At 38.1% G+C, this 22,538-nt stretch overlaps 2 protein-coding genes across 2 annotated transcripts in view; both read right to left on the bottom strand.

Moving 5' to 3' along the window:
• The window catches only part of LOC101014153 (zinc finger protein 708), a 702,618-nt gene that overhangs the window by 401,962 nt on the left and 278,118 nt on the right, over window positions 1-22,538 (bottom strand). The gene's annotated exons all lie outside the window — the stretch shown is intronic.
• Window positions 13,417-22,538, bottom strand: part of LOC101015238 (zinc finger protein 100-like) — a 45,612-nt gene continuing 36,490 nt past the window's right edge. The window contains 2 exon segments of the mRNA XM_031660330.1: window positions 13,417-14,185; window positions 14,187-15,192. Coding sequence (XP_031516190.1) covers window positions 13,996-14,185; window positions 14,187-15,192 — 1,196 coding nt within the window. The 3' untranslated portion in view covers window positions 13,417-13,995.

Consider the following 22,538-nt stretch of genomic DNA (forward strand, 5'->3'; position numbering starts at 1 on the left):
GATGGGCCTGGCTCAGAAGCAGGGAAGAAGCCCTGTCAGAAGTGGGGGCAGCTAGGCTGTCACTCTTTCTTCATTTAGGCCAGCATCTGATCACATCCTCTGTCACTCAAAGTCTGACAGGGCGGGGATTTAAGCATTATCCAACCAGGGACGCTGGGCTGGAAACTGTCCAATCAGGCATGCAGCTGGAGAGGACTGGATGACTTCCGGCTTTGGCGGGGTTTTTGTCTGTAGCTGTAGCTGGAGGTCCAGGTTTCCTCCTCACTGCTCTCTGTCTTCTGGTCCTGGGGGCCTAGCCTCTGTGGCCCTGTGACCTGCAGATATTGGGACATCTACAGCTAAGACGCCAGTACCCCCTGGAAGCCTAGAAATGGTGAGAGTGCCCGGTCCAACATCCCGAGAGATGGGGAAGGGGCTGGTTGGAACTGGTGGGAAGTAGTTGTGGCGGGACTCAGGCCTCACCGCAGTCAGCTCCACAATCTGCCTTCGAGTTCTTGCCCAATTCGGCCTCGGTGCCCTTCAGTCATAAGATGGCGGCTGCGCTGACTGCAGGGACCTCAGGCGTCCTGTCTCTTCCCTGCTTAGTGACTGTGCCCTGGCCTGGAGCCCTCTCTCGGCCGCTTTGCACCCGAAGCGCCGCGTCTCTCTCAGATTGAAGGGACCAAGGGAGGGTCATCAAGGGAGAATCCTGACGCCGGGTGCGGGTTCATGAATGGGAAGAGCTTTGGTCCTTGGCTTTCCCAGTTCCTCTTTTCTCCTACTAAAAATGTATGGGAGTCACTGCACAAATATTAAAGACTTTTTTTTCTTTTTTTTTTTTTGAGTCGGAGTCTGGCTCTGTCGCCCAGGATAGGGTTCATTGGCGCAATGTCGGCTGACTGCAACCTCCCCTGCGGTGCTGGCGATTCTCTGGCTCAGCTTCAGTGGCTGGAAATTACAAGCCTGTCACCGGACCTGGCTGGGCCACGTATTTTTAGTAGAGACGGGGTTTCACCTGGGTTGGCCATGCTGGTCTTGAACTCCTGACCTCGTCAATCTGCTGTGCTTGGCCTCCTGAAGTGATAGGATGCAGTGAATGCAGCCTGGCTTAGAATTTAGTAAAGTGATTCCAAGAATCGTAAAGCTCCCAGCTATGGTTTGTAGTTTGTGTTCTATGGGAGAGGCCTGAAGGAAAGTCATTTATAAAATGCATGATGATGAAAACTAAATTTAGTAATTGGGTAGGTACAGTAACGTAGTTTCTTAATTTGTACAATATCGGTGAAGATTTCCTGGTTATGTAATCAGAATTTAATTAGCATTTTATAGTTGTTTAAGTCTAAATTTTCTCTGAATGTAGTAATTAAAAAAAAACTTACACCTGAGTTAGATTTTTTTTTTTAAGTGGGAACCCAGGGACTAGAGACACCTCAGTCTAATTGCCTGCCACTTAATTATTTTCACACTCCACGGGGAACTGATTTTCTGCTGCGTTTTTCACCTGTGTCCCAAGCAGGGTCTTAAATCTAACCCCCGTCCCTCATTTCTCCAGCCTCACTCTGGCTTGCAGTAAGATACTAAATTTTCGATTTCATCTGGCATTCCCAAATGCTAACTTTTCCTCCCTAATTCACGTTATCACCTATTTGTCCTTTAGTATACTTGTTTATACCATATTTTAATTGTTTTTGACAAAGCATTGAATGGTGTTTTTAAGAAGATTTGTTATCCATTTGTAAATATTTCCCATGAAAAGGAAACAAAGACTAATCCTCTGACACTGTATTGTAGAAAATCTCTGTCTCTTTTCCTTCTATCTTTTCTAGGCACAGAGATCTTGTTTCTTTGTTTTTTTTTTTTTTTTTGAGTCGGAGTCTCACTCTGTCACCCAGGCTAGAGTGCAGTGGCGCGATCTCAGCTCACTGCAAGCTCCATGCCTCCGGGTTCCGCCATTCTCCTGCCTCAGCCTCCCCAGTAGCTGGGACTACAGGTGCCATACCCGCCAGGCTAATTTTTTTTTTTTGTATTTTAGTAGAGACGGGGTCTGTGTTAGCCAAGATGGTCTCCATCTCCTGACCTCCTGATCCGACCGTCTCGGCCCCCCAAAGTGCTGGGATTACAGGCGTGAGCCACCGCACTGGCCAGGCACAGAAATCTTACCAGAATGTTTTTGGGTCAAGCTTTTGGTTTGGAAAAATCTATGGGGTGATGTGTCCTCAGCCACCCTTTAGTTTCTTCCTGGTCCTGGGTTTCAGTACTATCTGGGAGTAAACCAAGATATCCACCGTGGTTCTGTCAGCTAAAGTGCCTAGTGAATGTCAGCTTCTGGTTTATTTTCTCCCGTAGGATGACTTGAGGTATGGAATGTGTCCTCTCAAGGGAGCAAGTGGATGCCCTGGGGCTGAAAGGAATCTTCTGGTGTACTCTTATTTTGAGAAGGTAACCCCTGGAGACATTAAAATTGTCCTCACCCAACCCAGCTTTCATTTCTTGGAGACACATTGCTGGGCAGCCAATCAGATGCTGGTATTGAGGGGAAAACACAAAAATAATTTCTGCTCCCTGGATTATCTAAGGGGGCAGAAAAATAGTGAAATAAATATAAAGAAAAATACTGGGAAAAAAAAGTGAAAATTTTGTTACCAAAAAGTATTCCAAAAGACCAGTAACAACAGAATTGACCCCAGTGACATGGTGTAAGAGCTTGCAAAGTAAAATGCACCTGGGGCAGTCACTGGGGCGTAATGCAGTGTCTTCTGAGTGGGTGGTTCTTGAGCACGTAAGTGAGCAGGAGTGGGTGGAAGAATCTCTCCAGTGATTGAATGACCTGACTTGAAACACGAGCCCATGTGAAATTTTATTTAGACCACTGAAGAGACATGTAGCTGATCTCCCCCACCCCCTGCCATAAGACAGAGTCTCATTCTTTGGCCGGGCTGAAGTGCAGTGACATGATCTCGGCTCACTGCAACCTGTGAATCCCAGGTTCAAACGGTTCTCTTGCCTCAGCCTCCCAAGTAGCTGGGAGTACAGGCACGTGCCACCAAGTCCAGCTAATTTTTGTGTTTTTAGTAGAGACGGGGTTTCACTATATTAGCCAGGATGGTCTCAATCTTCTTGTGATCTGCCCACCTCTGTCTCCCAAAGTGCTGGGATTACAGGCGTGAGCTACCACACCCAGGCTTAGCCAATTTTTTTTCATAAGGAAAAGAAGAAAAAATATGTGCAGAGATTTTACCGAAAAGGCCCAAACCAAACCCCAAAAGAGGATCCTTGGATTTCACTCAAGAATCAAGATGAGTCCATAAAGTGAAAGCAAGTTTATTAATAAGAAATAAAAGAATGGGTTACTCTATAGGCAGAGCAGCCCTGAGGACTGCTGGTTGCCTGTTTTTATGGTTATTTCTTGATTATTTGCTAATCAAGCGGTGGAGTATATATGCCTCCCCATTTTAGACCCTAAAGGGTAATTTCCTGATGTTTCCATGGCATTTGTGAACTGTCATGGCACTGGTGGGAGTGTAGCAGTGAGGATGACCAGAGGTCACACTCACCACCATCTTGGTTTTGGTGGGTTTTATCCCACTTCTTTACTGCAAGTTGTTTTATCAGCCAGGTCTTTATGAGCTGTATTTTGTGCTGACTTTCTATCTCATCCTGTGACTTAGAATGCCTAACCATCTGGGAATGCAGACCAGTAGATGTCAGCCCTATTTTACCCAGGCCCTATTCAAAATGCATTTGCTCTGGTTCAATATGCCTCTGACATCATCCCCCCCCCCTTTTTTTTTTTAAACAAGGAAACCCTTAACCCTAAGGGTTGTAGGGGGACGAAGATCAATCTTCTGCTACTACTTCATGCTGAATAGAAGTGATGATATTCTTGCCTAACTATTAGGGTCTTCTGTATTTGAGGTAGAGAGGAGCTCAATCAGAAAGCATCAGTATGATGAGGGCCATTCCTAACTCTGAGTTCCAACAATAGGTGATATCTGGAAGATTAATAAGTGTTCACTTCAAGAAAACACCCAGGAAGTTTATTCTGCATTTCTACACAAGGAGTACAATGGCAATATATCAATATATTCACAGTAAAACAAAATAAGCAAAATTATTCCAAGTAAACTTAAGAAAGCTTTTCATGAACTGGGCATTTGTTGGAGCAAAGCTGTTATGAAGTTGGTGGCTGATTGTAATGTATTCAGAATTCAAACAGTGATCCAGATTTTTACATTACCCATCCCTCTTGCTTGTTTCTTCTGAGCTGTAGCCAGAGATTACTGGTTTGTTCACAGAAATTAGTAAGGTTAGCTAAAATTGTAGAAAAAAACTCAAAAACAACTGATGAGAATAGAATCTAATAAAAAGTGTACCATAGTATTTGAAATATAATTTCTTTCCAGTTTCCCATTTTTATTAAAGATGAATTATAATAGGGCCAATTTATTTGTAAAATAAGTTTTAGTCTTATACTTGGCCTGATTATTTCTTTTCACGTAGGCCTTTTAAATTGGCTTTGATGGAACCTTGTTTTATAAAAGGAATCTCAGATAAGAATTTTTTTTTATTTACCAAAAGCCAGGAACCTGGTACAGGGCCTGTGTAGACAAGGTATGATACCAGTTTTCCCATGGAGCTTTTATTGGTTCTACAAGTCAAGTTTAGTTCATTAACGCATAACATGTCATTCTAGTCAAAGCCTTGGTAAAATAACAAGTTTCTCTAATTGTGTCCTGTTGTAAAAGAAAACAGTTTCTTATTGCACTTATATAAATAAGTAAATTGTCATACGTTCAGAATACTCACACATATTTTCCAAATTTTTTTTTTTTTTTTTTTGAGACGGAGTCTCGCTCTGTCGCCCAGGCTGGAGTGCAGTGGCGCGATCTCGGCTCACTGCAAGCTCCGCCTCCCGGGCTTACGCCATTCTCCTGCCTCAGCCTCCCGAGTAGCTGGGACTACAGGCGCCTGCCACCTCACCCGGCTAGTTTTTTGTATTTTTTAGTAGAGACGGGGTTTCACCGTGTTAGCCAGGATGGTCTTGATCTCCTGACCTCGTGATCCGCCTGTCTCGGCCTCCCAAAGTGCTGGGATTACAGGCTTGAGCCACCGCGCCCGGCCTACAAATCATCTTTTGAAGAGGATTGACACAAGATGATTGTCCGGATGGCCAAGTTTTAGGGCAGTTACAGTAGAAAAAGAACATGATTGTCAAGGAAATTTGGTTAGCTCTGTGGCATACAATTATTTTAGGTAAAAATTGTAATTATTATTATTATTATTTTTTGAGACGGAGTCTTGCTCTGTCCCCTAGGCTGGGGTGTAGTGGCACAATCTTGACTCACTGCAACCTCTGCCTCCCAGGTTCAAGCGACTGTCCTGCCTCAGCCTCCCAAATAGCTAGGATTACAGGGACCTGCCATCATACCCGGCTAAGTTTTGTATTTTTAGTAGAGATGGGGTTTCACCATGTTGGACAGGCTGGTCTTGAACTCATGATCTCAGGTGACCCACTCGCCTCAGCCTCCCAAAGTGCAATTATTAATAACATACACTTAGTCATATTAGAATTATAGCGGTTTCCTTTTTTTTTTTTTTTTTTGAGATGGAGTCTTACTCTTTTGCTCAGGCTGGAGTGCAGTGGTGTGATCTTGGCTTACTGCAACCTCTGCCTCCTGGGTTCCAGTGATTCTCCTGCCTCAGCCACCAGAGCAGAGCAGCTGGGTGCATGCTACCACACTACAGTTGCATGCTACAATGCCTGGTAATTTTTGTATTTTTAGTAGAGACAGGAGTTTCACCTTGTTGGCCAGGTTGGTCTTGAACCCTTGACCTCAAGCGATCTGCTCATCTTGGCATCCCAAAGTGCTGGGATTACAGACGTCAGCCATGTTGCCCGGCCCTATAATTTTGAAGCACATACCAATAGCATATTTATACAAATATAGTCCAAAAAGAGTAAAACATGATTTCACATTTGACAATGTTTCCTGTATCATTTTTATACTAAATGATCCAAATTTCACCATTATATTTGTGTAATAGTGATGTCAAACCCAATGACTTGATCTCGGCTCACTGGACCTCTGCCACCGAGGTTCAAGTGATTCTCCTGCCTCAGCCTCCTGAGTAGCTGGGATTACAGGTGCCTGCCAGTGTGCCTGGCTAATTTTTGTATTTTTAGTACAGATGGGGTTTCAACATCTTGGCCAGGCTTGTCTTGAACTCCTGACCTGGTGATCCACCCACCTCGGCCTCCCAGAGTGCTGGAATTACAGATGTGAGCCACTGCGCCTGGCCGTAATGAATCTTTAGACAAATTTGTCCAATTTTAATGTTTGACCATAACATATTATTCTCATAAAACTTTTATAACTATTTACACATTTTTTGTGGTTAAAGAGTTGATCAGAACTTTAAGAGAAACTTGTCATTTTTATCTCAGTGTTCAATATATATTAAACCTGCCCCTTTAACTTTAGTCAATATGCTCACAGAATCTCTTTTACAATTAAATGTTCAAAAATTATCCACAATTTGTTAAAACTTTCAGTTTTATTCTATCTAATTTGAAACCTTTTAATCTAGACAAATCTACATTTCTATTTTTTATAAACTATCAAAAACACATTTCATTTTCTTTGCATACCTTGCATGTAAAACTGTTTTATAGTAGTCAAAATTCCATGTTACAATGTTAATTCTTAGTAACTTTTACCTATGGTGAAAACCATGGTAAGTGGGATTTTAGTTATGTACTAGGTGTGGAGTCTAGGACCCAGGCGGAAGTGTAGATAAGGTCTGACTCTTTCCAGTGTATTAATAGTTAGAGGGTGTAACTAATTCCTTGTGCCTCAGGCCTTACCTAGCTGTAAAGCTGGCAAGTTGTACAGTAAGAGTCTTAGTGGCATTTTATGAAGTATTCAGAAGGTCTAATCACCTTTAATTGTATAACGTTTCTTGTATAAAATACCTTTCACGAATGCTTTCGTTTCTTATTGTTTCTTATTTTCATTTCTTATTTCGTTTCAGTACAGACTGTCTACAATATGTTTGGACTTTCTGATTTGTCCTCAACATCCCTGTTTTTAAATAACCAGTCATTTTATTTTAGGAAAAGAATTTGCTATACAAGATTTTTTTAAAATATAAAACCTTTCCTCTTTATAACCTTCTTTGTATAGAAAGGGGGCATGACTAATTCCATATGTCCCCAGGCCTTATTTAGAATCTAATGGCTTCAAGGTAGGAAAACTGAACAATTTTTAAAAGTCAAAGAAGCAGTTTATGACCTTAAAATATTTGGTAAACCTAATATCTGACCTGTATAATTTTGATCAAATGTTTATATTTTGAAGACATTTTATTTTTCCAATAATCTTTACAACTGTTTAATTGCCAAAAGATTACTTGTCACATAAGGCATTACACATTTTACTTTTCTGACAAAATATATGATTTAAGCTGTTATTGTTTTTAAACCAATTAATCAGAGCTCTTTTATATCACACACTCAACACAGAAATATACAGACAAAAGTTTCAGTAGTTTTAAGGTTTTTCCTTTGTCAGTTTCTTAATTGAATTCCTAGCTTCAGGATGGATCCCAGGGCCAGGAAAACATGTAGTTGTTATGGCCTAAAAAGTAAACACAGCTGGAAGGCAAAACAGATCCTCCAAAACTAAGGGTTCCATTTTAATATCAGATCATGGATCCAAGAAACAATCAGTCCATTCCCATGGTAATCTTATTTCTCAGTTGAGTGTGGGGACATCCCCATACTTTTTATGTGGCCAAGGGTATGTTTCTCTGATTCAAATGTGAAGAACTATTTCCCCATAATTGCTATTAACCATCCTCAAAAGTATATTTCTTACTCAGTTATTACATACCAAAGTTCTTTCATATGTGAAATAATTTCTGATAACCCCAGAAGTAAAAAATGTCAGATAATGAATGCAAAGCAGAACAGAACCTCAGATTTTGAGAGAGATCTATCCACTTTCAATTCCTGAGGTTTCATGAGGAGAAAAGGGTGTTTCCCAGACAGGGCCTGTGGTACCTCCTCTGTTTTTCTCAAGGATTGTTAGGTTAAACACAGTAAAATGGAAGATATTCAATCTTCTTGACGTTTTACAATAAAAAGTGGACTTTTGGGGGGTGTACAGTTCTATGAATTCTAACATCTGCAGGTTTGTGTAACCAACAATATAATCAGGATATTCAATAGTTCCAACACTCCCCACAACCCCCTCAGCCATCTCATCTTGCCACACTCCCCCTGCACACAGTCTGTTAGAGCTTGAATATCTGCTTTTAATTAAGGCTGACTTCTAAGCTTAGTTATGTAGGGTCCAGCCCCACAGGGTTGGTGGGTTTTTCTCTCTCTGTGGAGAGACGAGACATTGTAGAAATAAAGACACAAGACAAAGAGATAAAAGAAAAGACAGCTGGCCCCCAGGGGACCACTACCACCAAGACGCGGAGACCTGTAGTGGCCCCGAATGCCTGGCTGTGCTGGTATTTATTGGATACAAGGTAAAAGGGACAGGGTAAGGAGTGTGAGTCATCTCCAGTGATTGACAAGGTCACATGAGTCACATGTCTACTGGACAGGGGGCCCTTCCCTGTTTGGCAGCTGAGGCGGAGTGACAGAGAGACAGAGGTCACAGTCTATGCCATTATTTCCTCATATTAGAGGTTTTTAATACTGTCACTAATTTTGCTACTGCTCTTTAGAAGGCAGAGCCAGGTGTACAGGATGGAACATGAAAGAGGACTAGGAGTGTGACCACTGAAGCACAGCATCACAGGGAGACGGTTAGGCCTCCAGATAACTCCACAAGAGGTGGAGGAGTATAGTCTTCATTAAACTCCCCTGGGAAAGGGGGACTCCCTTTCCCAGTCTGTTATATAGCGGGTGCATTTCCTTGGCACTGATGCTACCGCTAGACCACAATCCGCTTGGCAACAGGCATCTTCCCAGACACTGGCATTACTGCTAGACCAAGGAATCCTCTGGTGGCCCTCTCTGGGCATAACAGGACTTGCACTCGTCTTCTGGTCACTTCTCACTATGTCCCTTCAGCTCCTATCTTTGCATGGCCAGGTTTTTCCTAGGTTATGATTGTACAGCAAGGATTATTATAATATTGGAATAAAGAGTAATTGCTACAAACTAATGATTAACGATATTCATATATAATCATATCTATTATCTATATTTAGTATAACTATTCTTATTTTATATATTTTATGATACTGGAACAGCTCGTGCCCTCGATCTCTTGTCTCGGCACCTGGGTGTCTTGCCGCCCACAAGTGCTCTTTTAAATTTCTTATTACCAGACTTTAGTCAGGTCAAATCTCTCTGGCTTTCGAACTTTGCCAAAGGCAACCTCACACGTATTCTGAGAAAGGAAAACTTGAGATGGTTCCTAGAGGGAAAGAGAATCAACAAATGGTAAAGGTCACCGAAATATCAAACAAGACAGTACTCATTCCCTAAGCTGGAAATTGAACCCTGAACCTGGGCCACCATTGTGATGGTGGAGACCAGGAGAAAGTACTGTCACATGGTTACAAGGTCAGTCTTCCAAGGACATGACTGACCAGCTTGCTGGGCCATCTTGAACCTCCTAGGCCAGCTTTCTATCCTGAAGTACCCCCTCTTAACGACAACAATACAGAAAGACATTTATAGCACAAAGTACAACAGATTTGTTATGTCTTAAGACTAGTATCACAAATGCATTTTCCAATTAAAACTTTACAGAGGAGATAAACAGTGATTTCTGCCATTCATTCAATGAGTTTGCATATATATAGAGAGATGCCAGAATTCTGTTTGGTAAGAAATTTGTACCCTTCTGCCAGCATGCCAAGCTTCTGGGTTCCTTTTCCCTGAGTGGCCCTAGTGACATGGCTGGCTGCCCCACAGCACTGGGGGCCAAGCCACAACACAGAGGAAAATTATCTTTTTTCATTTTGGCCGGAGCAAAATATCTGTGACAAAACACATATTTTTTGATATTGATTGCCTCTCTACTTAGCAATCAGTATCAAACTGACAAGCCTCAAACTTGCCCCTAGTTGGGCCTGTTATCATTAATTCAACCTCCAATCAGGAGTTTCAACTTGTGGCCTCTGGGCAAGACGGTCACCCTGAGTAATGGAAAAGATAATAAAGGGAAAGGAGAGAAAGAAGCATTGCCTGTGGCAGGGTAGGGAAGGCAAAGAGCTCAGGGAGGCCTGAGAAAGACCCACCAACTGCAGCTACAATGAAAAGCTCAGGTGGCTGCTTGTCGGTAGGAAAAGGGTCTTTCCAGCAGTCCCGTCAGCTTGGCCTCTACTAAAGATACAAAAAAAAAAAAAAAAAAAGCCAACCTGTGGTGGCAGGTGCCTGTAATCCCAGCTACTTGGGAGGCTGAGGCAGGATAAGTGCTTTCACCTGGAAGGCAGAGGTTGCAGTGAGCCCACGTTGCACCACTGCACTCCAGCCTGGGCGAAAGGGCGAGACTCCATCTCAAAAAAAAAAAAAAAAAACAAAACGAACGTTCTCATCAAAATTTACAAGGCATCATGTGAAATGAAATGGCATTAAGACAACAGTGAGAAAACTGAAGCCATAACACAGAAAAAGGAGAAGGGCTGTGCTGCATACATAGGTGGGATACATATAATACAGACAAATCTGAAGATAATTAAGAAATAAAAGATGCAGAACTTCTCTTTAAATTCAGCAGGATTCAGCATTGTGGCCTGGAAAATATGTCCTCTCCACATGAAGAATCAATTTTATTTCTTCACAACTGATATTTTTCATCTCTGAATTGAAGTTACAAACTAACTTTAGCAGGAATACTTACAGCTTATTATGGAACATCTGTTAGTAAGAACTGTTATGTACGTTTGCTACATTTAAATATAAAAACATTCTCACAACTTATCAAGCTTCCCTAGTACTTATCTGAACAAATTGACTCAATAAATTTACTTATGTGAATTATAAAAAGTGAAAAGAAAAAATAACAAAAGAGTGATAGAGTTCTCCAACTAAAAACAAAATGAAGTGTTCTAACTAAATAAAATGTAACTTAATACACTAATTGCGGAATTACATTTAAAAATTTTGTGTGCATTACTAAATTTTATAACAATTATTCTTATAATCACAGACCAGCTCACATAATGAATACTTTGTAATCTGTAAAATATTTATATAAAAAGATACAAAATAATTAGGGGTCTATCATGAGTACCAGGCAAGTATAAACAGAATTTTCATGGGGAGATTCAGAACTATTAGCCATAGATTGTACAGTAATAAATTCAATACAAAGCAGAGAATACATTTGCTTTCAGCATTTTTGAGGTTTTTAGTTTTCTAGTAGTCATCTTGTTAAAATGATTTGTTTTGTTCAATATTGCTTTTGTCTTCTGAAAACAGGTATAAATTCATACACACAAACTCACTCTATAATTTTCTTACACCTAAGGTTTATCTTTAGACTAACATATATTTAACTCTACGTAAATGAAAACTAAAAGTCTGCATGTGTTTGCAGGCAGACAGGAAACATGCTCAAAAAATAAATATTAGAAAACTTTAAAAATATTTATTCAGGACCCAGAAATGCATGGATTTTATTTATACTTCTACATAATTTATTATGACCATAAAAATAACACTGTAATCAATAACAATTGTACATGTTAAAATAACTAAAAATATAAAAGTGGATTGTTTGTAATACAAAAGAAAAACACTAGAGGTGATGGATACCTCATTTACCCTGATGTGATTATTATATACTATATTCTTGTATCAAAATATGCCATATATTGCATGAATATATACTCATATTCCCCAAATAAGAAAAATAAATTAAATAAAATAAACATTTGGCTGGGCACAGTGGCTCATGCCTGTAATCCCAGAACTTTGGGAAGCCGAGGTGGGGGGATCATTTGAGGTCAGAAGTTCGAGACCAGCTTGACTTACATTATGAAACCCCGTCTCTACTAAAATACAAAAATTAGCTGGGCATGGTGGTGGGCACCTGTAATCCCAGCTACTGGGAGGCTGAGGTAGAATTGCTTGAACCCAGGAGGCAGAAGTTGCAGTGAGCCAAGATCACGCCACTGCACTCCAGCCTGGACGACAGAGCAAGACTCCCTCTCAAAAAATAAAATAAAATAAAATAAAAACAAAATTTTAACCTACAGAAGTAATATTCTTTAACTTATTTGCAGTCAAAGCCACTGGCAAAAGAGATTACTAGAGATGTTAATCCATTATGTTACCAAACAGTATATATATTACCATGTTTTATGTGCACCCTTGAGTAAGGAGGAATAGGTTAAGGTTTGTGACATAATAACACTTCATTGAATGCACAATAGTATTTAACATGTTAAAAAGGTTGAATATATTAACATCACATATAATCTGAAATTTAAAAAAATACACTGCATTTTATATAAAAGTATAATTAGTACAATATACTAAATTTTAATTTACTTATAAATGAAATTTAAAATGTTTTCTTCTCATAATGCAGAACATTACTCTGAACACCTAACGCACACATTACTCAATGTTATAAGTTAACCACAAAAGTCTCTTTACTTTTGTACGATTTTCATCATACATCTTACATTTTAATGTCCTTACTTTTTCATAACAAAGTGTATAAATAATGCTCACCTAATAAAAAAGAATCTCTCATATCTTTGATGCAGCAACAATTGATCACATGCTTTCACATGTAAATAGGAATGAAGAAACAGCAGGAAATAATTTGAGAGCTGAATTACATCATTATTCACTTTTCAAAATATTTTTTCAAAGTTAAGCATACTTTGAATGTAATAACTGCAAAAAAACTTCTACTACTTTTAAAGTTATATACAAATCATTTTTTTACAAATTTTAGTTTTATTTTCTTTACTCAGCACTCTGATTTAGTACAATATCTGAAGTGTCAGTGCCTTATATATTTCTACTGTAAATTCTGATATTTACATAGATTTAATTTTTGATTAAAAATTTAAAAAATTTTTACTGTATCTGCAAAAATATGTTTTAGTATGAACTCTCTCGTGTTTTCTTTTTTTTTTTTTTTTTGAGACGGAGTCTGTGTCACCCAGGCTAGAGTGCAGTGGCGCGATCTCGGCTCACTGCAAGCTCCGCCTCCCAGGTTCACGCCATTCTCCTGCCTCAGCCTCCGAGTAGCTGGGACTACAGGCGCCCGCCACCTCGCCCGGCTAGTTTTTTGTATTTTTAGTAGAGACGGGGTTTCACCATGTTAGCCAGGATGGTCTCGATCTCCTGACCTCGTGATCCACCCGCCTCGGCCTCCCAAAGTGCTGGGATTACAGGCTTGAGCCACCGCGCCCGGCCTTCTCTCGTGTTTTCTAAGCTGTAGTTTTTGAAAAAGTATTTTTCCAAATGTATTACATTTGCAAGGTTTTTTTTTTCAATATAAATTCCCTGATACTGAACAAAGTTTGAGCAACTGCTTCAGAGGTTTCCTCTAATACAAAATGTGTACAGTAAGATCTGTGATACAAGTAAACATATTACAATCCTACAATGTTCTTCAAAATACTCTTCACCTTAAAGGCTTATATTTTCTTAAAGATATTTTGACAGTAGTTGGCCTTATAATGTTTTTATTAAGTAGGAACTCTCTGATGTTGAGTAAGATGTGAGCGTGTATTAATGGCTTTTTCACAGTCTTTATATTTGTACAATCTTTCTCAAGTATAAATGCTTTCCTATGCAGTAAGGTGTGAGCATTAGTTAAAAGTTTTGCCACATTGTTCACACATGTAGAAGTTTTCTCCAGTATAAATTATCTTACCTACAATCAAGTGTGACAACCATTTAAAAGCTTTATCAAATTCCTCACATTTCTAGGATTTCTCACCACTGTGATTGCCTTTATGTTTAGAAAAGTTTGAGGTGTTTTCAAAGTACTGTCACATCTTTCTGGTTTGTAGAATTTCTCTCTAGTATGAATTATCTCTAGTATGAATTATCTTACGTCTGTTAGGAATTGAGAACTTATTAAAGGCTTTGCCATGTTCTTCACACTCCAGTATGAATTTTTTTATGTTTAGTAAGAGTTTAGGACTAAAGGCTTTGCCACATTCTTCACATTTGTAGGGTTTCTCTCCAGTATGAGTTATTTTGTTTAATAAGGCTCAGGGACTGGTTAAAGGCTTTACCACATTCTTCCCATCTGTAAGATCTCTCTCCAGTATGAGTTATCTTATGTTTACTAAGGTTTGAGGATCGGTTAAAAGCTTTGCCACATTCCTCACATTTGTAGGGCTTCTCTCCAGTATGAATCATCTTATGTGCAGTTAGTTGTGAGCACCGGTTAAAGGCTTTGCCACATTCTTCACATTTGTAAGGTTTCTCTCCAGTGTGAATCATCTTATGTACAGTTAGTTGTGAGGACCGGTTAAAAGCTTTGCCACATTCTTCACATTTGTAGGGTTTCTCTCCAGTATGAATTATCCTGTGTGTAGTAAGGTGTGAGGACCGGTTAAAAGCTTTGCCACATTCTGTACATTTGTAGGGTTTCACTCCAGTATGAATTCTTTTATGTGTAGTGAGGTGTGAAGACCGGTTAAAGGCTTTGCCACATTCTTCACATCTGTATGGTTTCTCTCCAGTATGAATTATCTTATGTGTAGTAAGGTGTGAGGACCGGTTAAATGCTTTCCCACATTCTTCACATTTGTAGGGTTTCTCTCCGGTATGAATTCTCCTGTGTGTAGTAAGGGTTGAGAACCAGTTGAAGGCTTTGCCACAATCTTTACATTGGTAGGAATTCTCTGTAATATGAAATCTTTTATGTTCACTTAGGTGTAAGAGCATGCAAAATGATTTCTCACATTTTTTACATTTGAAAGGTTTCTTTCCAGGTTGTCTTGTCTTATGTCTGTTTGAATTTGAAAATGTATGAAAGACTTCTGCATATGGGTCACATTGAAATATGTTTCTCTGGGTAGTTATCAAACACTGGTTTAATTTGTTATCTTCTTTGTGCACCTCACACTCATCCACACTTTTACAGCCTTTTTGTAACTGTAAATTGTCATGTTCATAATTTCTATATTTTTTCAGTATCGATTCTTGAAAAGAATCTTTAATGTCCCACTCTGGCCAAAGGTCTTGGGCAAAATGAGAACATATAACTGAAAGAGATAAAAATAACAAATTACCTACTAGACACAGATAAATACAGTTTACAAGTCTAATCTATAATACTATACAAACTATATAAATAAGATGGCATAGGAAAATACCAAAGGCCCTCATTCCTTTATAGACATATAAAGGTAAAAAAAAAAAAAAAAACAACAAAAAAAACATACCAACCAAATTACATCTGAAAAAAATTTATAAATGAGTTAAGTGTGTGAAGTGCCCTGGTGAGAACAACGCAAAGAGCCACTTAGAAGTCAAAATCTGTTACATTTACCCAACACAGCTCTTCCTGCTCCCCAATATAACATAGTGTCCTTAGAAGCAAATTGCCAACTTTTTAATGATAAGTAAAACACTGGCACATTTATCTTTATTACTTGCTTCTAGGAGCCTTTCCGGACACTGGTGTGTATCTCTCACGAAATATAGTGCTGAAAGAAATGGTGGTATGCTTTGGAGTGACAGTTTAAGTTTGCTGAGACCAAAGGTAAATGTTTCAGCAACAGAGAGACTGCTGTACCACAGAGAGAAAACAGGCATAGCACGTGATTACTATTAAGAAGAAACATGAATAAACTCCTTTAACTAAAAATAAGACAAAATTTCAGACAAGACACATTCTAAGAACATGTTTGAGAGACTCCCAGAATCTCTAACCAAGACAATTGTTCAGACCATGCCAGGACAAAGCTACATTATGAAGATTGTAACGGGTAGCCTTTTTTAATGTCCAAATTTCAATCAAAGATTACAATGTATACAAAATAAGGCAATATGGTTCCATAAAAATATAATTTTCAAAAAGAAACCATAAAAAAGGTATATGCATTGATTTTAAAAATTGTAAATTGAATAATACTCAATAAGTGAAATAGGAAGACACAGAACTATAGAAAATCAGAAAAATGAAGAACATAAATATTTAGAATATCAAAAAAACAGAAATTGTGGAGGTAATAAATATAAAAAATAGCTGAAAAATCTTGAAAGAAACAATGATGTACAAATGAAGAAGCTCAACAAACAAACTAGGAAACACACAAAGATATTTATAACAAACACACATATAAGCACAATTTCAAAAGTCACAGACCAGAAGAGAATCTTGGGAGCTGCAAGATAAAAGTGATGCGTCATTTGCAAGCAGTCTTATGAGACAGCCAGTGAATTGTCAACAAAAATTTTGCAGGCCAGAAGGGAAGTGTGTGATAAAGTCAAACTCTTGAAAAATACAGTGATCAAGTAAGCATAATACCATCAGCAAATCTGTCCTGCCAAATAAAAAGAAAAAAACTTTCAAAAATAACAAAATTCTGAAAAGTATATTGGAACTCCATAAACCTTACATATAAAAAGTATTGAAAGCAGTTGCTTCTATTGAAAATAACATGATTCAACAAAAACAACACATAGTCAAATAAAAATACATTACTTTTGGGAGTGGGGAGGGATAGCGTTAGTAGAAATACCTAATATAAATGATGAGATAATGGGTGCAGCACACTAACAAGGCACATGTATACATATGTAACAAACCTGCACATTGTGCATATGTACCTTAGAACTTAAAAATATAATAATAAAAAATGAAATAAAAACAAAACAAACACAAAAAACCCCACAATAACAAAAAATTACATTACTTTCTGGAAAGATTATATGCACATATATACTTTTACTTCTAAGTATATGCACATACACCAAAATGGAATTTCTTAGCATTATCATAATGGTGCAGAAAACATTTTTAATTATTCCCTAAAATTTGAAAGAGAAAATCACAGAAGTCATTATAAACATCTGTTAATAAATACACCACATAAAAAGATACAATTAGCAAAATCAATGACAAATTTGAGGGGAGATGTAATGAGAAAAAAATTGTGCATGCAACTGAAGTTCCTTTTTACCAGATTGAAATATACTGTTGTATCTTTTGGAGGTTTATATAATCCCCAAGGTCCCAAGAAGAACATATGCGTATAGATAAATGAAACAAAATAAGAAAGAAGTAAAAGCATATCAATATAAAAATAAAAAGACACAAAGACAGAGAGAAAATGAGTGACCAAGATATAAGAATCAAATAAAGCAATGAATAAAATAACATTACTATGTCTTTCTGCTTCAGAAGATTATTTAAATATATATCTTTAACTTTTCAATCAACAGACATACTCTCAATAGAGATTTATTTAAATATTTTAAAAACCGATATCCAACTTGCCTTTCTATGAGAGTAAGCTGAGATCTATTGATAAAAAAAAAAAACAAAGTGGCAAGATGGATATAGATACTGCATAAAAATATTAACCAAATGAGAGAAGAGGTCAAAATAATATTACATAAGGTACATCTTAAGTGAAAAACTTTCATATTTATAAAATGTACTACAAATCAAAACTGCAAAGAGACAAAGAAGGACATTAAACAATAATAGATTCATTTACTGATAACGTAACTCAAGTGTGTGTGTGTGTGTGTGTGTGTGTATCTCACATTAAGGTTCCAAATACATAAAGCAAATATTGACAGAATGGAAGAATCACCTAGAAAGCAATATTATAGTAGAACATTTCAATAACTTACTTTCCATAATAAAAATAAAACAAAACAGAATATTTGTAAGTGAAGAGAGGACTTGAAGGCAGTATAAAACTACTATTTCTTTTTTTTTTTTTTTTTTTTTTTTGAGACAGAGTCTGGCTCTGTTGCCCAGGCTGGAGTGCAGTGGCCGGATCTCAGCTCACTGCAAGCTCCGCCTCCCGGGTTCACGCCATTCTCCTGCCTCAGCCTCCCGAGTAGCTGGGACTACAGGCGCCCGCCGCCTCGCCCGGCTAATTTTTTTTGTATTTTAGTAGAGACGGGGTTTCACCGTGTTAGCCAGGATGGTCTCGATCTCCTGAACTCGTGATCCGCCCGTCTCGGCCTCCCAAAGTGCTGGGATTACAGGCTTGAGCCACCGCCCTAAAACTATTATTTCTAACAGAGGTATAGAGAAGTCTCCTCAACAATATCGGGATACACATGCTTCTTAATTGCTCATAGAACATTCTGCTTAATAGACCACATGGTAGGCCAAAAAAGAAGTCTTAACACATTTGTTAAGACTGAAATTGTGTGGATTATATTATATGAACAAAATGGAATGAGAGTATAAAACAATAATAGAAAAAGATTAAAAATTTACAAATACATGGAAATTAAACGACACACTCTTGAGCATGCTCCTGTTCAAAGGTAGAAATCATTGATATTTTGAAAACGTCCATACTTCTCAAAGTAATCTACAGATTTAATGCAATGTTGTTAAAAAATTCTCATTGCGGCCGGGCGCGGTGGCTCAAGCCTGTAATCCCAGCACTTTGGGAGGCGGAGACGGGCGGATCACGAGGTCAGGAGATCGAGACCATCCCAACATGGGCTAACATGGTGAAACCCCGTCTCCACTAAAAAATACAAAAAACTAGCCGGGCGAGGTGGCGGGCGCCTGTAGTCCCAGCTACTCGGGAGGCTGAGGCAGGAGAATGGCGTGAACCCGGGAGGCGGAGCTTGCAATGAGCTGAAATCCGGCCACTGCACTCCAGCCTGGGCGACACAGTGAGACTCAGTCTCAAAAAAAAAAACAAAAAACAAAAAACAAAACAAAAATTCTCATTGCATTTTTGAGGAAACAGAAACAACAACCCCAAAAGTATATAAAATGTCAAGAGACAATAAAGTACCCAAGAGTCTTCAAAAAAAGAAAATGTTGAAGGCATTATAGTTCCTGATTTCAAAACACATTACAAAGCTACAGAATTAAAGTAATTTGGTATGAGTATAATGGTTAAAAAGTAGACTAATAAAATAGAATGCTGCAGCTATAGAAACTTTCAACATATATGGTTATATGAAGAGTTATTTTCATATCCATAATTATTGCAGCATTTTTACTGAAAGGCAATAGGTAAAAGCAATGCAAATTTCTTTTTTTTTTTTTTTTTTAAGATGGAGTCTTGCACTGCTGCCCAGACTGGAGCGCAGTGGCACGATCTCAGCTTACTGCAACCTCAGCCTCCTGAGTAGCTGGGACTACAGGTGTGTGCCACCATGCCCGGCTATTTTTTGTATTTTTAGTAGAGACAGGATTTCACCATGTTGGCCAGGATGGTCTTGATCTCTTGACCTTGTTATCTGCCTGCCTCAGCCTCTCAAAGTGCTGGGATTACAGCAATGAGCCACTGCACCCGGCAGAAATGGAAATTTCTGTCACCAAATTATCCAATAGATATAATTTGCAATATAAAAATACTGGAATATCACCCAGGATTTAAAAAGCAGGAAATATTCTAACAACTCTAAAAATAAAGCTTGATGACATTATGCAAAATAAAATGAGCTAGCCACAATAAGACAGAGATTGTATGAGACATATGGGGCAGTCACATTCTTAGAAATAGAAAACAAAGTGGTTTTTGCAAAGTGCCAGAAAATCAGAAAAACTGGTTGTTGTTGTACATTGAGATTGAGCTTTGCAAGATAAAACATTCTAGGGGTATGCTGCATGACATTATAAATATAATTAATAGGACTAAACAGAATATTAAAAAATATTTGATAATGAGCCAGGTGCAGTAATTCACATCTGTAATCTCAGGACTTTGGGAGGCCAAGGTGGGCGGATCACGAGGTCAGGACTTTGAGACCAGCCTGGCCAACACAGTGAGGCAAAAGAATCGGTTGAAGCCAGGAGGCGGAGGTTGCAGTGAGCCAAGATCCCACCACTTCACCTCAGCCTGGGCGACAGAGTGAGACTCTGTCTCAACAACAACAACAAAAAAATTGATAATATTTTGTGTGTTTTTGACAAGTAAAAATGAACAATACCTAAAATCCAATTATAATAGTTTCAATATTATCTTCAAATTCCAAAGTGTTTCTCCCACACAGAAGTGATGTAGATTCACAACAGATATTGGAATTAGGAGAATTTTTATAACTGGTCACCTAGCCAAGACTGAACCACCATTTACAACAAACCTACACAACAAATATACAAGTCATAAAATAAACAGATATTTATAGAGGCAAACAAACACAGAGGTAATTATATTGGCAGTAGACATATGGCTGATTCATATTTGATTTTGCTAGACACTGCCTTAAATTGTAGAGTTAAACACTGTCATACACAATTGTAATATAAAATAAAACACCAAAACACAAGCAACTGGTGTTACGTGTCATACTTTAAAATACATAACACAATATAAAATATAAAATAAATATAAAAACATATATAACATAAAATGTATAACACAAAATTAAAATATGGAATGTAAAACATATTGGACACCATCAAGTAGATCAATATTTTCATGAAATGAATCTTGGGAGAATATAGGGCAAAAGTAATACAGAGGTTACTTAAAGAAAAAAAGGCTGAGAACTTCCCAAATTTTGATGTAATAAAAAAATTTCTAACCAATACTTAATTCAAAATTATTTTACTTTGAAAACAAGATAAAAACAAATACTTTCCAAAATAAAAGTTCAGGGCATTTATTACAATTACCACAGTCCTACATAAAATGTTAAATGGTGGCCAGGCACAGTGGCTAGGCCTATAATTTTACAGCTTTAGGAAGTCAAGGCAGATAGATCACTTGAGACTAGTAGTTCAAGATCAGCCAGAGAAACATAGTGAGACTCTGCATATAAACAAAAAGAAATCCTAAAATGAGTCCATTATGTTGAAAAACAAAATGATGCTAGAAGTATCAAAAAACCGTATATAAATACAAAGCTCTCCATTAAATGTAAATAACAGACACATACAGAATTTTTTACTATCATAATGATGGGCATAAAACCCTTACAGTTCTTATTTAGATATAACAAACAAGATACAAATCTGCATAAATCTGTTAGTAGATACACAATGTAAGATAATATGGCTTTTAATATTAATAACAAATTGGAAAATATAACAGTATAGGTTTTGTATTTAATTGAAGGTGTGATGAGATTAAAATACATTATTTTAACTTTAAGATGTTTTATGTAACCTGTTTTTCAATATGGCTACATTATATTTCAAGATGATTACATTATACTTATGGAAAGTATGCAAAACAAAATAAAAAATAATCAAAGTACATGTCACAACAAAATTAAACAAAAATTAAGGGAGTAACACAGGAAATGAGAAAAGACATATCTACAAGAAACACGTAAAATAGTAACAATGAGGTGGTTTCTGCAGATCAGCAGACTTAGTCTTTCCCCCTGCTGGCTCTGAGGAATCTGGACAGTCCAGAAGTATGGAATTTCCCCCACTGAAGCACACCCCCTTCACCAAGCAGCAGCCAGAGTGCTTTGTTAAGTGGTTCCTGAATCCTGTGCATCCTGACTGGGTGAGACCCCACAACAGGCATTGTAAGACAACTTATAAAGAAGTATTCCCACTGTCATCAGTTCAGTGCCCATCTGGGATAAAGCTTACAGATGAAGGAGCAGGCAATTCTCTCTGCTGTGCTACAGACTCCACTGGTGACACCTCCAGGTGTGGGAGAAACCCAGGCAAATAGGATCTGAGGTAGATCCCAAGCAAATCACAGCGGCCCTACTGAAGAGGGGCCTGACTGTTAAAGGAAAAACAGAAAGCAACAACAGCAGCACCAACAAAGATGTCGCCACAAAAACCCCATCCAAAGGTCAGCAGCCTCAAAGACCAAAGCTAGATAAACTCATGACAATGAGAAGAATCAATAAAAAAATGCTGTAAACTCAAAAAGCCAGAGTGTCTCTACTCCTCCAAATAATCACAACATATCTCCAACAAGAGCACAGAACTGGAGAAGGCTGAGATGGATAAATTGAGAGAAGTAGGCTACAGAAGGTGGGCAATAATGAACTTCAGTGAGCTAATGAAGCATGTTCTAATCCAATGCAAAGAAGCTAAGAGCCATGAAAAACATTACAGGAGCTGTTAACCCAAATAATCAGTTCAGAGATGAACATGACCGACCTGATGCAACTGAAAAACACAACATGAGAACTTCACAATGCAACCACAAGTATCAATAACTGAGTAGACCAAGCAGGGAAAAGAATTTCAGAGCTTGAAGAGTATATTGCTGAAATAAGGCAGAGAAGATTGAAAAAATAAAAATAAAAAGGAATGAAAAAAATCTTCGAGAACTATTGGATTATGTAAAAAGACCAAACTTACAAGTGATTGCAGTACCCTGAAGAGATGGAAAGAATGGAACCAAGTTGGAAAACATACTTCAGGATATCATCCAGAAGAACTTTTCCAAGACAGGCCATCAATCAAATTCAGAAAATC

The sequence above is a fragment of the Papio anubis genome, chromosome 20, assembly GCF_008728515.1.
Source record: "Papio anubis isolate 15944 chromosome 20, Panubis1.0, whole genome shotgun sequence".
Lineage (NCBI taxonomy): Eukaryota > Metazoa > Chordata > Mammalia > Primates > Cercopithecidae > Papio > Papio anubis.